Source organism: Balaenoptera physalus (assembly GCF_965194825.1).
Source record: "Balaenoptera physalus genome assembly, chromosome: 6".
Lineage (NCBI taxonomy): Eukaryota > Metazoa > Chordata > Mammalia > Artiodactyla > Balaenopteridae > Balaenoptera > Balaenoptera physalus.
The window spans coordinates 91753809-91769896 of record NC_138885.1 but is presented as its reverse complement, the minus strand read 5'-3'; the positions used below and the strand labels follow the sequence as shown (position 1 = coordinate 91769896).

Genomic DNA, 16088 nt, shown 5'->3' with positions numbered 1-16088 from the left:
TCTATTAAAGAACTGTTACCCAAAATATACAAAGAGCTCTTAAAACTCAACAGTAAGAAAACGAACAACCTGATTAAAAAATGGGCAAAGGACCTGGACATCTCACCAAAGAAGATACACAGATGGCAGATAAGCATATGAAAAGATGTTCAACATTATATGTCATTAAGGAATTGCAAATTCAGACAACAGTGGGATACCACTACACATCTATTAGAATGGCCAAAATCCAGGACTTCCCTGGCGGTCTAGTGGTTAAGACTTCACCTTCCAATGTGGGGGGTACGGGTTCGATCCCCGGTCGGGGAGCTAAGATCCCACATGGCTCACAGCCAGAAAACCAAAACAGAAAACAGAAGCAATATTGTAACAAATACAATAAAGACTAAAAAAAATGGTCCACATCAAAAAAAAAACTTAAAAAAAAAAAAAAGAATGGCCAAAATCCAAAATATTGAGAACACCAAATGCTGACAGAGGTGTGGAGTAACAGGAACCCATTTACTACTAGTGGGAATGCAAAATGGTACAGCTCCTTGGAAGACAGTTTGGCAGTGTATTACAAACTAAACATATTCTTACCATGTGACTTAGCAGTTGTGTTCCTTCGTATTTACTCAAATGAGTTGAAATCTTTTGTCCACCCAAAAACCTGCACACACAGATGTTTGTAGCAGCTTTGTTCATAATTGCCAAGGCTTAGAAGCAACCAAGAAGTCAACCAAGGATAAATAAACTGATACATCCATGCAGTGGGATATTATTCAATGCTAAAAAAAAATAATAAGTTATCAATCTATGAAAAGACATGGAGGAGCCTTAAATGCATATTGCTAAATGAAAGAAGTCAATCTGAAAAGGCTACATAACTGTATGATTCCAACTCTATGACATTCTGGAAAAGGCAAAACTATACAGACAGTAAAAAAAGACATTGGTTGCCAAGGGTCAGGGGTAAGGAAGGGATGAATAGATGGAGTACAGAGGATTTTTAAGGCAGTGAATCCATTCTGTATGATACTATAATGATGGACACATGTCATCATACTTTTGTCAAAACCTATAGAATGTACAACAGCAAGAGTAAACCATAATGTAAACTATGGACTCTGGATGATAATGAAGTGTCAACATAGGTTCATCGATTCTAACAAATGTACCACTCTGTTTTTTGTTTGTTTGTTTTAATTTTAATCATTTATTCATTTTGTTTGTTGTTTTACAAATGTACCATTCTGGTGTGAGATATTGATAATGGGGGGAGGCTGTGGATATGTAGGGCAGGAGATACATGGGAAATCTCTGTACCTTCCACTTGAGTTGGTTGTGAACCTAAAACTGCTCTAAAAAATAAAGTCTGTTTTTTAAAAATTCAGTACTTCTCTTCATCAAATGACATTATCAAGAAGTGAAAAGACAAGACACAGGATAGAGAAGATATTTCTTCTTCTGGAAATAAGAAACCCGTAAAAAGGTGTTAAGCTTCATTAGTGACTAGGGAAAGGAAATTAAAATGCTTTTGCCCGTGAAATTCATTTTGTACCCACTAGATTGGCAAAGATTAAGGAGTTTAGATAATACCAAGTGTTCGTGCATATACACATCAATGGGAACTCTTAAGCAGTAAAGGGAGCAAACACTGACTTTGGAAAAGTTTGGCACTTTAATAAACTCATTAAAAGTTTGGGGACTTCCCTGGCATCACAGTGGTTAAGAATCTGCCTGCCAGTGCAGGGGATGCAGGTTCAATCCCTCGTCCGGGAAGATCCCACATGCCACGGGTCAACTAAGCCCGTGCGTCACAACTACTGAGCCTGTGCTTTAGAGCCCACGGGCCGCAACTACTGAGCCTGTGTGCCACAACTACTGAAGCCCACACGCTCTAGGGCCTGTGTGCCACAACTACTGAGCCCACGTGCTGCAACTGCTGAAGCCCACATGCCTAGAGCCCATGCTCTGCAACAAAGAGAAGCCACCACAGTGAGAAAACTGCACACCGCCACAAAGCGTAGCACCCGCTCACCACAAGTAGAGAAAGCCCACTGGCAGCAATGAAGACCCAATGCAGACAAAAAAATTTTTTAAAAGTTTGGCACAATAATAAACCCATTACATGTTAACATAAATTACATGTATTTTGATGAAAAACATCTATTTCAAAAAATTATTGAAGAGGGCATAGTTTTACATTTTTGCAAATCTCTTTAATGTCTGACCTAATAGACAACAGCTGGATTTTCATATCTGCTCACGCATTCTGTTAGCTGACAGGATGGTGATGTCACCACACATCATGTAGTTTCTGGATTACCTCAACATACACTCATGATTGAGGGTCTGAAAGTCAGATCTTGTCTTAGTGTTACTATGAAACAGTTTCAGCCTCAGGGACCTCAGAGACGCCCTACCCGCCACCCTGCAACAGACTACATTTTTTTTTTTTTAATTTTATTTATTTATTTTATTTTTGGCTGTGTTGGGTCTTTGTTTCTGTGCGAGGGCTTTCTCTAGTTGCGGCAAGTGGGGGCCACTCTTCATCGCGGTGCGTGGGCCTTTCACTATCATGGCCTCTCCTGTTGCGGAGCACCAGCTCCAGACACGCAGGCTCAGTAATTATGGCTCACGGGCCCAGTTGCTCCACGGCATGTGGGATCCTCCCAGACCAGGGCTCGAACCCGTGTCCCCTGCACTGGCAGGCAGATTCTCAACCACTGCACCACCGGGGAAGCCCCAGACTACATTTTGAGAATCACTGTGATAGCAAGTAGACTACTAGCCATGAGTGTCCAGTATGTTGTAGGTAGCAGTTGTTATTTAAAGGGAGGATTAAAGAATGAAATTAAGTCAGGGTCTTAGTTGAGAGTAAGAGAACTTCTATCATATAACAACTGTTTAAATCTCAACCTCAGGGCTTCCCTGGTTGCGCAGTGGTTAAGAATCTGCCTGCCAATGCAGGGGACATGAGTTCGAGCCCTAGTCCAGGAAGATCCCACATGCCGCTGAGCAACTAAGTCCATGCGCCACAACTACTGAACCTGTGGACTGGAGCCCACGAGCCACAACTACTGAGCCCGCGCTCCTAGAGCGCATGCTCTGCAACAAGAGAAGCCACTGCAATGAGAAGCCCATGCACCACAACGAAGAGTAGCCCCCGCTCGCCACAACTAGAGAAAGCCCGCATGCAGCAATGAAGACCCAACGCAGCCAAAAATAAAATAAATGAAATAAATAAATTTATAAAAAAAAAAGAAAGAAGCATAACTAATAAAGTTCCTTTTGTTCTCCCTCCTCAGGGGCAACTTCTATCATGAATTGAATGCATATCCCTCTAATCTGGAGTGTTTTTTAGTGGGCTTTTTATTGTTGTTGTGTTTGTTTATATATTTTTGTGTATCTGTGAATAACATGTTTTCTGTGTTTTAAAATTTATATAAACAGTATCATAGTCTACTGTGTATTTTAAATATCTTATTTATAAATATGTATTGTTAAACATTTATGCAAGACAGTGAGGGGTACAAATCCTAAGTTTTTGTTAAAATTCTTTTTTTTCCTATTAATTAACCTCACCCATTTTTCCTAAATGTATGTTGCATTTTTCTTTCAGAATCCTTGAAAAATGGCTCTGCTACAGATGGTGGGAATAAAGTTTATTCTTTTCAGAATAGAAAACACCCTGAAAAGATGGCTAAATTAGGTATGTTGCTTTTCTGACTTCTGTAATCACTATTCACCTTTTCTAAGAAGGTGTATTTAACCACATTTCCCACTGTTATCACCCCATTGCATTCACTAAAAGAATGAATGAGAGATGTTATTTTATTTTCAAGCATACTTAAAGTTATTAGTTTTTTTCATGCTCAGATGTCTTCTGTTCTTAGCTAGGGTCTAAGGTTATAGTAGAGACCCTGTCTTAGATTCCTTCCCACAACATCTAGCATAGGCTCTTAACAAATTTTTGTTACGTAAACGAGTGACTTAAGTCACACAGAGATATTCTGAATTTATTGAATAAGAGTTTTACACTGTATGTAGAAGAAAAGAGTTGTTCATATTATAGAAAATTATTTATGTAAAATTGTTAGGAATGGGCTGTTCTAAAATTTTTCTTACCCAGGTTACCACTTATACTAATTACACATGAATTACTGATTTTCAGAGAACTAAACTTAAATAAATTATATATAACATTAAAATTAAACTGGCAATTTAATTCTTTTTAAAAATTCAGGTGGCACTATTCTTGGATCCTGTGGCATGAGGGGTCATCAGTTTTGAAAGCTTTGAGGAAAGGAAATAACATGTGAAAGCACTTTAAAATTAAGGACATCCATAAGTATATGGAAGTTTGGGAATACCAAAAAGTTAAGAGCAAGGGAATAATAATTAACTACCTGGCAAAATGTAGTCGTTGTACAAGAGGACTTATAATCTATAATTATAGAACATCTATATATGTGTCTTAAGTGGTGTATTTTTATGCAGTCATTGTAGCCAGTGATCATTTAAACATTCAAAGTCAAATGAATGTCACACTTGTTGAGTGTTGACACTGATGAGGGACATAAAAGAAGTAATTATAAGACCTGTGTTTCTGAACATAATACAATTTAAGCCTTTGCAAAATTCAGTTTTTCTGAAAGGTATAATATTATATGCATCATTAATTTTGAACCTAACATGGTACATACAATAATTTACACTAATTGATGTGTTTCTTAGAGTTTATCTACATAAAGAAATTTTAAAAGTTTTTGATACAAATGAACTTATTTACAAAACAGAAATAGACTCACAGACCTAGAAAACACACTTATGGTTACCAAAGGGAAAAGTGGGGGGAGGTTTAAATTAGGAGTCTGGGATTAACAGATACACACTACTCGGGGCTTCCCCGGTGGCGCAGTGGTTGAGAATCTGCCTGCCAATGCAGGGGACACGGGTTCGAGCCCTGGTCTGGGAAGATCCCACATGCCAGGGAGCAACTAGGCCCGTGAGCCACAACTACTGAGCCTGCGCGTCTGGAGCCTGTGCTCCGCAACAAGAGAGGCCGCGATAGTGAGAGGCCCGCGCACCGCGATGAAGAGTGGCCCCCGCTCGCCGCAACTGGAGAAAGCCCTCGCACAGAAATGAAGACCCAACACAGCCATAAATAAATAAATAAATAAATAAATAAATAAATAAATAAATAAATAAATAAAAACAGATACACACTACTATATAGAATATAGATAAACAGCAAGGATCTACTTACTGTATAGCACAGGGAACTATACTTGATATTTTGTGATAACCTATATGGGAAAAGAATCTGAAAAAAATGGAATCACTTTGCTGTACACCTGGAACTAACACAACACTTTAAATCAACTATACTTCAATGAAAAATAAATTAATTTTTTAAAAAATTAAAAAATTTTTGATCTGTAAAAATGACTGAATTCTGTATAGGATCTCTGGGACACCAGAGGAAAATGCTAATATAATTACTAGAGGAAAGATCAGATAGACACCAAGGCCAAAGTGAAACCCTAAGGACAGAGAAGCATTGGAGAAGGAGAACTAATAGTGAAAAGAAAAATGGAACCTCACTGGAGTAATCAAATAGAAGTTCCCTGAGTGGATAGTCAATATGCACATAACTGCAGTGATACATGTCTCATATCTATATGTGCTGTGAGGAACTTAAGTATTGTTATGATGGGCATTTCTGTCATCAGATCTGAAAGAAATATAGTCATGAAAAGATAGTTTTCTGGATAGTTTAAGACTGATCATACTTTCCAAAATCTGTGTTTAGTTAGGACCTGTGTTTAGTTATGTTGCTCTTTGACTTATTAAGTATTTTTGCTAATTGTGTTTACATCTAAATATATCAATAAAATAGAATGCCTTAATATTTTAAAATAAGTTATGATCTGTCAGAAAATCATATATTACTCTGAGTATAAAAGATGATTAAATATAATTGGACTAACCAAGATATAGGGCTAGAAATAGAGCAAGAGTTAGATTGGAAGGCTTTGTAAAACACAGAGAACACGTCCAGGATGAGTAAGTAAATGCAAAGAAAGAGCAACGGTAGAATTACCACATAGAAAGGGCAAGGACAGTAAGGAGTTTGACCAGCTTCGAGAAAGAGATGAATTTAAGGAAATTGAAACTAGATTGGATAGATAGGATCAGATAATAACCTGATGAGAAGTTATTATTAGGCAAAGAGGTGTTTTATTTTAAAATTTCTAATATGTTGCAGACCAGTTGTTGTGTGAAATATAATACAAATGAATTAGAAAATTAAATAAAATATTTGCCCCAATTTTTTATTATTGAAATAAATATCCATACATGGATGACTGTCTCTTGTTTCCTTTCCTTTTCAATTCTTCCTTTTTCTTCCTTTCTCCTTTTGTAGTTTAAAGTTATTTAAAAGCAGAGAATTTTTGTGTCAGTATAAAACCAAAATGATGTCAGCTAAGTTACTTTGTACTTTTGTGGCTTTTTGTTGATGTGAAGGTTTTTTTCCTATCCTGTGGATCAACAGCCTTTAATCCAAACATGGCATATTTTTCTGGTATAAAGAGAAGGCCAACGCCTGAGCTTTAGGTACCTGCAGGTTAGAATGCTTGGGAGGATGAGGGCAGTGAAGTAGAGATGGAATAACTACCAACAGTAGCCAGCGACCAGGCTAATACCATGGAACCCAGATGGAGGAACAATTTCAAAGAAAGATATAAAAAACTGTAATGAATGATACAGAAGATCAAGGAGGTTAAGAAAAAAGAAACCAGTGCATTTGTAGGGACTGTCATGAATATCTTGGGTCAGTTCCAAGATTGGATAAAGCTGTGTGAAATAGGTTAAAAAGAGTTTGAGTCAGTAAAGTGGCTTAATTTACACAAATTCAACTATACTTTATCTTTAAAAAAAAAAAGAAAAGATGGAAGAGAACTTAAATAGTGTTCTCAGTGAACAGTGTTCTTAGTGTATGTTAATTGGGGAAATGTAAATCTCTTCCTTCAGTTAGACTCAATTCCCATATGCCTATCACAGTGTGAGAATGTGAGCATCTTTAAAGATAAACATTGTATTTTTCATTTTAAACGGCCCCCTTTTTTAAAAGTAAATTTATTTATTTATTTATTTTTGACTGTGTTGGGTCTTTGTTGCTGCGCGCAGGCTTTCTTTAGTTGCGGCGAGCGGGGGCTACTCTTCGTTGCAGTTCGTGGGTTTCTCATTGCAGTGCTTCTCTTGAGCACGGGCTCTAGGTGCGCGGGCTTCAGTAGTTATGGCATGCAGGCTCAATAGTTGTGGCTCACAGGCTCTAGGGCACAGGCTCAGCAGTTGTGGCGCATGGGCTTAGTTGCTCTGTGGCATGTGGGATCTTCCCGTACCAGGGCTCAAACCCACGTCCCCTGCATTGGCAGGAAGATTCTTAACCACTGCGCCACCAGGGAAGTCCTGGCCCCTTCTATTCAGAAGCCAATTATTTCTTCTGATGCTCAGTTGAAGAAATGCCATCTGGGACTTCCCTGGGGTCCAGTGGCTAAGACTCCATACTCCCAGTGCAGGGGGCCTGGGTTCGATTCCTGGTCAGGGAACTAGATCCCATGTGCATGCTGCAACTAAGAGTTTGCATGCCGCAGCTAAAGATCCCCCGTGCCACAACTAAGACCCGGCACAGCCAAATAAATGAATAAATAAATAAATATTAATGAAAATGAAATGTTATCTGTTCAGTGCTATATCATATTTTATACATTATTAATATGTGTTAGGGTTTTAGGCACAAGTAATAAAATAAACCACATTTTATGGGAGACTCAAGAGCTTTAAAAGTATAATTTTAAATATACACAGTTTTCAGTTGATTTTAATTAATTAATTAATTTATTTATTTTTGGCTATGTTGGGTCTTCGTTTCTGTGTGAGGGCTTTCTCTAGTTGCGGCGAGCGGGGGCCACTCTTCATCGCTGTGCGCGGGCCTCTCACTATCGCAGCCTCTCTTGTTGCGGAGCGTAGGCTCCAGACGCACAGGCTCAGTAGCTGTGGCTCACGGGCCCAGTTGCTCCGCGGCATGTGGGATCTTCCCAGACCAGGGCTCGAACCCGTGTCCCCTGCATTGGCAGGCGGATTCTCAACCACTGCACCACCAGGGAAGCCCTTCAGTTGATTTTAAATCCCACTTTCTGGCCATTCTTTCTTAACTGTTAGCAAAGATGTGCCTCAAATATATATGGTAAAGAAATGGAAGGAGTATAAACCTGTCAATGGAGAAGAGAGAGGGAGAGTGTGTGATAATTGGAGAAACCAGCGAGGTTAAAGTTAGCTCTTTATTTGTATTTTTTTGCGAGACCTGTGGATAACTGAAGGAAGACTTGGAAGATGCTTGGAACACAGTGAGTAAAGGTGAAAGCAGTAGTACTCTTAATATGGCTAGGTTTATTTATCTTTCTGATATTAGAAGCAGCAGGTTTCTTATTTTTTTTAATTTATGTAAGTGAAATAAGGCTATTTCCCCTCTTAATCTACTGTTGTCCATTAAAAGTTTTTTTTATATATTTCTTTTGTCTGTTTACAGCTTCAGAACTAGCAAAAACACCAAGAAAAAGTGTTTCATCCGATTTGAAGAGTGATCCTGAAATTACCATAGACGTTCCTCAGTGTAGCAAGGGTAAGATTTTACTTCACTTCTTTAAAGAGAGTTTTCATAGTTGCTTCAAAGTTATAGTATGTTACTTTTTTTTCTTGTCTAAGTGCATTTTTATATATTTTCTTCTTTTCTGTTCTGAAAATTCATTCAGTAAATGCAGTTAGTACCCCAACCTGTGTGCTTTAGCATACCCATATTTAGCTATCAATAAAAGGGGAAAAGATCTGTGTGGGTTGAAGTTGTACAGGTTGACAGGGCCAACTAGAAACAGTCTTAAATCCTGTTGTCATTTGCTTGAGTTAGCCAAATGTTTGTGGAAGATTTGCTTTGGCAAATACTATTGGAAATAGGGTTTTGGGGATTTGGAAGTCTTATAGTTTGGAGAATTGTGGAGCAGTTGTTTTTGAATGACCCATTCTAACTAGATTAAATAGTGTACTTTAAAAATAATGAACAATGAAAAGGACTCCATTTTTTCTTGTTACATGAGTGCTACAGAAATGTCATTAATGGGAGAAATCATAAAATTAATAGTGACAGTTCAGCCTCTAGTGGAGATGCAGTTAATTGAGAATTCAATAATATGTAGTGGCTTCTGGGTAGAACCTGCACCTTTGCTTTTAATGAAACTAGGCTATTATGGAAAGTGAAGTATTTGTAGTAAGTAATGGCTTTTTGTTTCATTCTTTAGGGCATTCTGCTTCAGACAAAGTTCAGTTGAAGGTAAGCAATTGAGTAAAAACAAGGAAAACCCTTAGTATTACAAAGTTAAGACATGATGAAAAATATCCATTTCATCTCTTAATTTAGATAATACTTTTATCATTTATAGGTATTTGCCAATTAAATACCTAACTTACAGATAAAGAATCTGAGGCTCAGAAAGGTGAAGTGGCTTGTCTAAGTTCACCAAACTAGGAAGGAGAAAAGCTGGAAAATGAAGCTAGGTCTTCTGGACCCACCTGTTGTGCCTTTTCTATGTCAGAACTATCCCTGGGTGGTTTTTTTGTTTGTTTGTTTGTTTTTAATTTAATTTAATTTATTTATTTTTGGCTGTGTTGGGTCTTCTGGCATTCTTTTTCAAGTTGTGGATCGCAACACATTAGTGGATCTTGTTTATTCCCTAAGAGACGATCAGAAAACCTGTTAGTCAGTGGTATTATATTTACATACCACAATAAAAGAGAACATCAGTCTGCGAGTCTTAGTGCACTGTCTTAGAAGGGGGAGTTCAGGAGAGAATATGTATAGGGCTTGGGGATCTGGACTCGAGGGGTTTAAGGCACATCTATCAAGATGGGGAACTGATCTGTCTTAGACAGAATTCATGGCATAGTATTTTAGGAGTAGTGGACACAGTGAGGAGAGGGTCTTGAATTGAGTTTTGATAAGTAAACCAATGTTTGATAAGCTAGCTGTTTGCCCTGGTAAGTAGTCTGTTGTCCTGATGGGAAAATAGGTTGCCCAAATGAGCAAACTGTCAAGATAAATTAGTTTGCAGAAATTTCTGTAGCAAACAGTGAAGTTATTTAATAGTTTATAGCCTTATCTTTTTGAGCAAGAATTTTCTGAATTGGTTATTTTGACACAAATATTCTCAGACCTGATAATTAAGCTATATGGATATAGGTTGTCTCAACTCTCAGTCTTGAAATCAGTTTAGTAGGGCATGATCTACAGTTTAAAAAAATGAAATAGAATAAATTAGAAAATTTCTATTTTATAAGTATTATTTAATTATAATTTGGTTAAGTTATATATGCACATGTGTACTGGATCAAGGTGGCAAAACGTAAAAAAAAACTGTATAAGGATCTGGACCAAAGAAGTTTGAAATATACTGTGATATACTTTATAAACCCAGTAGGTGATCAGATCACCTATTACAATAGTATTCTTAATATCCCAAATCAAAATTTAGTTATAATATTTGTAACTAGCACCCACAACTTATCACAAGATAACAGACTTAAATTTTTTGTCATATTTTCATGTTGCCAAAAAAACACAGGGTACTTTATCTTTTTATCAGTACTGTTAAGTTATCACGTATACACCAGTAGGCATTTTATTATGCTAGAAATTGAATGGTGTTAAAGTGTTGTATTCTGTAAGGAAAAGAAAAATGTGCGTTATACTCTGTAAAATGTTTAAAAAATTAAAAATACAGAAGTAAAAAGTAGAAATCTTTTTTCTCTCCTTCTCACAGACTACTTTAACACCAGTAAATTTCTCGTACATGGAAAGGCCCACTGCAGTAAGTATAGGAGTCCCATTTCCTTGCTTACTCATCATCCCTGGACAGTATTACCTTTTTTTAGAAAAAATATTCTAATCTGATGGGTGAAGAATGCTTCAAAGGCTGATAAGCTTTTTCTTTACATAATAATAGAAGTGCATCCTTCGCAGGTGTCTGGAATACAACTTCTAGAACCACTCTAGGAATCCTTCGGAATTCGTTGTATCATTTTTGTTGTCATACTCTCCCCCCGCAACAAATTCATATATTGTTGTCTTCCAGGTCTAGGAAGGAGCTCATCTGGTTCTAATGTCTATTGAAAACAAAATATTTTTCTTCCTTTCTAGCCTTTCTTTGACTCAGAGACATCATTAATTTTCATGTCATCATTATTATTTGACTATTTAAACTATATTGCTTTTTTATTTTTAAACAGAACAATGATAAAAGTGAATTTCTGTCAACAGCACCTCGTGGGCTAAGGAAAAGACTAATAGGTGTGTATTTCTTTTTACACTGAGTTTTTATAAAAAGAAGCGTCTAAACAAGAGGCAATAATGGTTAAATATACAGGTTCTAGTCTTAGAATGCTTACTTTTTATCTTTGGGCTGCCACTTACAGGGACCTCTCTATGCCTCAATTTTTTTCATTTGCGAAATAAGGATAATAATATAATGGTACCAGCCTCAGAGTTATTTTGAGATTAATTGAAATAAAGGATGTCAAAGTGCTTAGTGTAGTGCTTGACCTTGGTATGTGCTTAACAGGTGTTGGCTATTATTACCTTTTATTATTATAACTACTTATTGCTATTTCTTTTCATGAAAGAAAGGATATGTTCATGTCTTCAATTAAGCTGTAGATTCCTTAAGGGCAAGGACTATATCTTATATTTTAACTCATAGCACTTAGCACTATGTCTTTACATTATAGTCAATGGATATTGAGGTTAGTTAAAATTCTTCAATAAAATAACATGCCTTTTAGTTTATTTGCCTGAGACAGTTTTAGAAATGGTTCTGTTGATTTATTTAGAAGTTTTATCAATATATTGAAACAATTTTAAATATTTACAGTTGTACTGAATACTATACAAAGCCAAGTAAACAGACATGGTTCCCACCTTTGGGAAAATTATAAATGGTTTTGGGTTTTTTTATGTTTTGGGGGGGTTTTTTTGGCCACACCACGTGGCTTGCGGGATCTTAGTTCCCCAGCCCGGGGTTGAACCTGGGCCACGGCAGTGAAAGCACTGAGTCCTAAACACTGGACTGCCAGGGAACTCTCTGGTTTGGGGTTTAAATATTTAACTTTGGGGCAAATGACTTTTTGACCTTTATATTTCTGAAAGATGTCAACTCCTTTCCTGGGGTTGACCCCTTGACAATAATGTTAGCTAACATTGTTAAATCTATGCTCTGTAGCCCTTTTTTTTTCAAGGTATAGAGTTGATAATACATTTTTAATCAACATAAAAATTGTAACACTAAATTATTGTATATCTGAAGCAATAAAAGATGATATATGCAATTGATTATTTTATTTCAAATACATCCCACATCTTAAGTTTCCTCCTTACCCCACAGAAGAATCCTTTTTAGAGAGAAGGTGAACTTCCTTCTCCTTCTCAATCACCACCAAACAAATATATCAACATGTGTGATGTATTCATGTAAATAGGGTAAAGACATTGTCTGGTACCTCCTACCACTTCTAACCCTTGCATCTACCATGGGCAGCAATCAGTGCAAATCTGAATCTGCTAAGCTATGTATGCCCACAAAATCAAGCCTTTTTTTTTTTTTTTTTCTTTTTCAGTATCTATATTTGTTATATGCTGACTCTGGATATTCTGAAATATGCTCTTCAAAATAAAGAGTGATTTGCTTAAAATTATTTCATTCATAGTTTGGAAGTTAACCTTTTACGATAGTTTTATACTTATTTTGTTGAGTGTAAGTTTTATCCTTACTTTATGATTATAAAACTAGCTTTATTATTTCTGGAGAGTGGTGGGGGTGGCTACGGTTTGTTTAAAAATATAATTCTTATATCTACTATGGGATGGATTGTGCGTATGTATTAGTAGTACTTAAAGTAGTAGCTGTCATTTATTGAGTGCTCTATCAGTTAGGGTGGCATTTTCAGTAGGCAGCAATGGAAAATTCTATAACAATGGCTTAAGCCATGGACACTGAAGTATCTCGCATCATAAGTCTAGGGATACACAGTTCACGGTTGATGTAGTGACTCAACAGTGTCATGAAGGACACAGGTTCTTCCTATCTTTTCGCTTTGCCGCTGGCATTTTTCATCTCTAGTTTTGATATTTTGTATTGCAAAATGGCTTCCATAGCTTTAAGCTATGGGTATAAGTAAGGGGCTTTCCCTCCATAAGTGAGGAAAATCTTTCCCAGAAGCTTCCAGCAAATTTCTCCTCAAGTTTCATTGGTTAAAGGTTTACATAGCCAACTCTAGTTGCAAAGGAGGCTGAGAGAACACGTATCTGGCAAAGGAAAAGACAATTAAATTACTGTGATTATTTATCCCTTAGGGTGGAGCACATTGCCACATTTTACAATGAATTCTATTAGCAAGGAAGAAGGAAAGAGAATGGTATTAGGTATGACTGACAATTTCTGCCACATTTCCTATGTGTTAGGCATTGTTTGTTGCTTTACATGCATTTCAATGTAATCTTCACAATGCTTTATTAAATTAGACACTGGTAGCCTCATTTGATAAGTGAGGAAACTGGTGCTCAGAAAACTTACATAACTAGCTCTGGTGAAATCATCAGCAAGTAATGACAAAACCAGAAGTCACAATCTCTTACTTCAAAGCCCACACTCTTCTTAATACCCCACAATGCCTCTCTTGTCAAACTGTCCAATTTTCCCAATTGCTTCCTCCCCACACAGTTCCAAGGTCTCATTCTGACAGTGAAAGTGAATATTCTGCTTCCAACTCGGAGGACGATGAAGGGGTTGCACAGGAATATGAAGAGGACACTAATGAAGTCATACTGAGCGAACAGATTCAAGCTCAGAATAGAGTAGTTTCGGCTCCTGTTTGCAAAGAAACGCCTTCTAAGAAAATGAAAAGAGATAAAACAGTAAGTGAAGAGAGAGACTTTAAAGAAAAATCAGTAATATCTCAAAGATAAGCTACCTAAGAGATCCAAATGGGAGGATGAACATAATTTTTTTTCTTCACTTTTCTACATTTTCTCAGCCTTTCACATAAATTCCCGCATATATTTGTGTCTATTTCTGGACTTCATATCCTGGCCTCTCTGTATCCATATTCATGTATCAGTACCATAGTATATGCTAAAGGTGACAATTCAGTTGAATAAAAAGAGCTTTTAAATAAATATTGATTGGATAATTGGCGGCAAGACTTCTTAGTATATACCTTTTTATATAGTTTCATTTTTGTAACGTTGCTGATGTAAAGTCAGTGTAAGTAATAAATGATGTGACTATGGACCCATGTTGCGTCGTTTGGAGAACACTGCACCTATTATGGCCTGAGAAAAGGCTAATTATCCCAGCGTGCTCTGTAAAGACTCAGAGCAGTCTAGGAAGCCTCCTGCTTGAATGACTTTCCATTCCTTCCTTACCACCACGCAGCTCAGTCCTGCCTCAAATCAGTAGAACACGTGGTGAGTCATTTTACTGGAATAGTAGGCAAGTCTTTTTTTACCTTGCTGTTGATGTCTTTCTCATTTCCACAGTCCTTCAACTGTACTAATTAAAGGATTTGCTAGGAGTGTGTGAGGCAAAACAAAGGTCCTGATGTGTAAAACCCTTTTTTTTCCCCAGTCTAAATGGGAATTATATGTTGGAATTTAGGAATCGTTTTTGGGCAGACTACTTCAATCTAGTGATTTTCTTCAACTTTTATGATCCTAAGAGTTACTCAGTTTTATTACTGGAATTAAATTTGCTTGGTCCTTAGTCTGTGTTGTTGCTTCAAAAAGAAAATACTGACTGCCAAGTAAAGAATTTCACATATCCTGTTTATGCTAATATTACTGTCTAGTCCTCATATAAAACAAATATCTGAAACTAAGAACTCACTTTGCTTTGTCCACTTTCAGAGTGACTTAGTAGAAGAATATTTTGAAGCCCACAGCAGTTCAAAAGTTTTAACCTCTGATAGAACACTGCAGAAACTAAAGAGGGCTAAACTGGATCAGGTATGTTGCAAGGAGTGTTATTTGTAAATTGTTCTTATTGTGAGCTGAAAAATATAGTACATAAGCAGCAAATCTGAAGAGTAAGTGTACATAGCAGAATACTATCCTGATCAAATGAAACACAAATTAGTGTGACATCACTATTGCGTATTTTATTATGTAAATGGTAACTGGTTCATTGGATTAGAATTGTTTGACATACTCTAATTATACGTATATAATTACATATTTTTCTCTTATTTATTGTTTCTTCAGGATCTATAATCATCAGGGTCATAGTTTCTTTTTTTTAATTTATTGAAGTATAGTTGATTTACAATGTTGTATTAATTTCTACTGTACAGCCAAGTGATTCAGTTATACCTGTATATATATTTTTTCATATTTTCCATTATGGTTTATCACAGGATTTTTTTTTTAACATCTTTATTAGAGTATAATTGCTTTACAATGGTGTGTCAGTTTCTGCTTTATAACAAAGTGAATCAGTTATACATATACATATGTCCCCATATCTCTTCCCTCTTGCATCTCCCTCCCTCCCACCCTCCCTATCCCACCCCTCTAGGTGGTCACAAAGCACCGAGCTGATCTCCCTGTGCTATGCGGCTACTTCCCACTAGCTATCTATTTTACGTTTGGTAGTGTATATATGTCCATGCCACTCTCTCACTTTGTCCCAGCTTACCCTTCCCCCTCCCCGTATCCTCAAGTCCATTCTCTAGTAGGTCTGCATCTTTATTCCCGTCTTGCCCCTACGTTCTTCTGACCATTTTCTTTTTTTCTTCTTTTTTTTTTTTTAAGATTCCATGTATATGTGTTAGCATACAGTATTTGTTTTTCTCTTTCTGACTTACTTCACTCTGTATGACAGTCTCTAGGTCCATCCACCTCACTACAAATAACTCAGTTTCGTTCCTTTTTATGGCTGAGTAATATTCCATTGTATATATATGTATCACAGGATTTTGAATATAGTTCCCTGTGCAGG

The 16088-nt window shown here is 36.8% G+C and overlaps 1 protein-coding gene across 4 annotated transcripts in view; it reads left to right on the top strand.

The window, feature by feature from the left end:
* Positions 1 to 16088, top strand: part of ORC2 (origin recognition complex subunit 2) — a 50686-nt gene that overhangs the window by 12851 nt on the left and 21747 nt on the right. For 2 of the 4 annotated variants that reach the window (XM_082467102.1, XM_082467101.1), the window contains 7 exons: positions 3608 to 3697; positions 8582 to 8674; positions 9345 to 9376; positions 10863 to 10910; positions 11329 to 11389; positions 13815 to 14008; positions 14999 to 15097. In XM_082467102.1, the coding sequence (XP_082323228.1) occupies positions 3608 to 3697; positions 8582 to 8674; positions 9345 to 9376; positions 10863 to 10910; positions 11329 to 11389; positions 13815 to 14008; positions 14999 to 15097 (617 nt within the window). The remainder of the gene's footprint in view (positions 1 to 3607; positions 3698 to 8581; positions 8675 to 9344; positions 9377 to 10862; positions 10911 to 11328; positions 11390 to 13814; positions 14009 to 14998; positions 15098 to 16088) is intronic. The other 2 variants (XM_082467103.1, XM_082467104.1) reach the window with 2 other exon arrangements.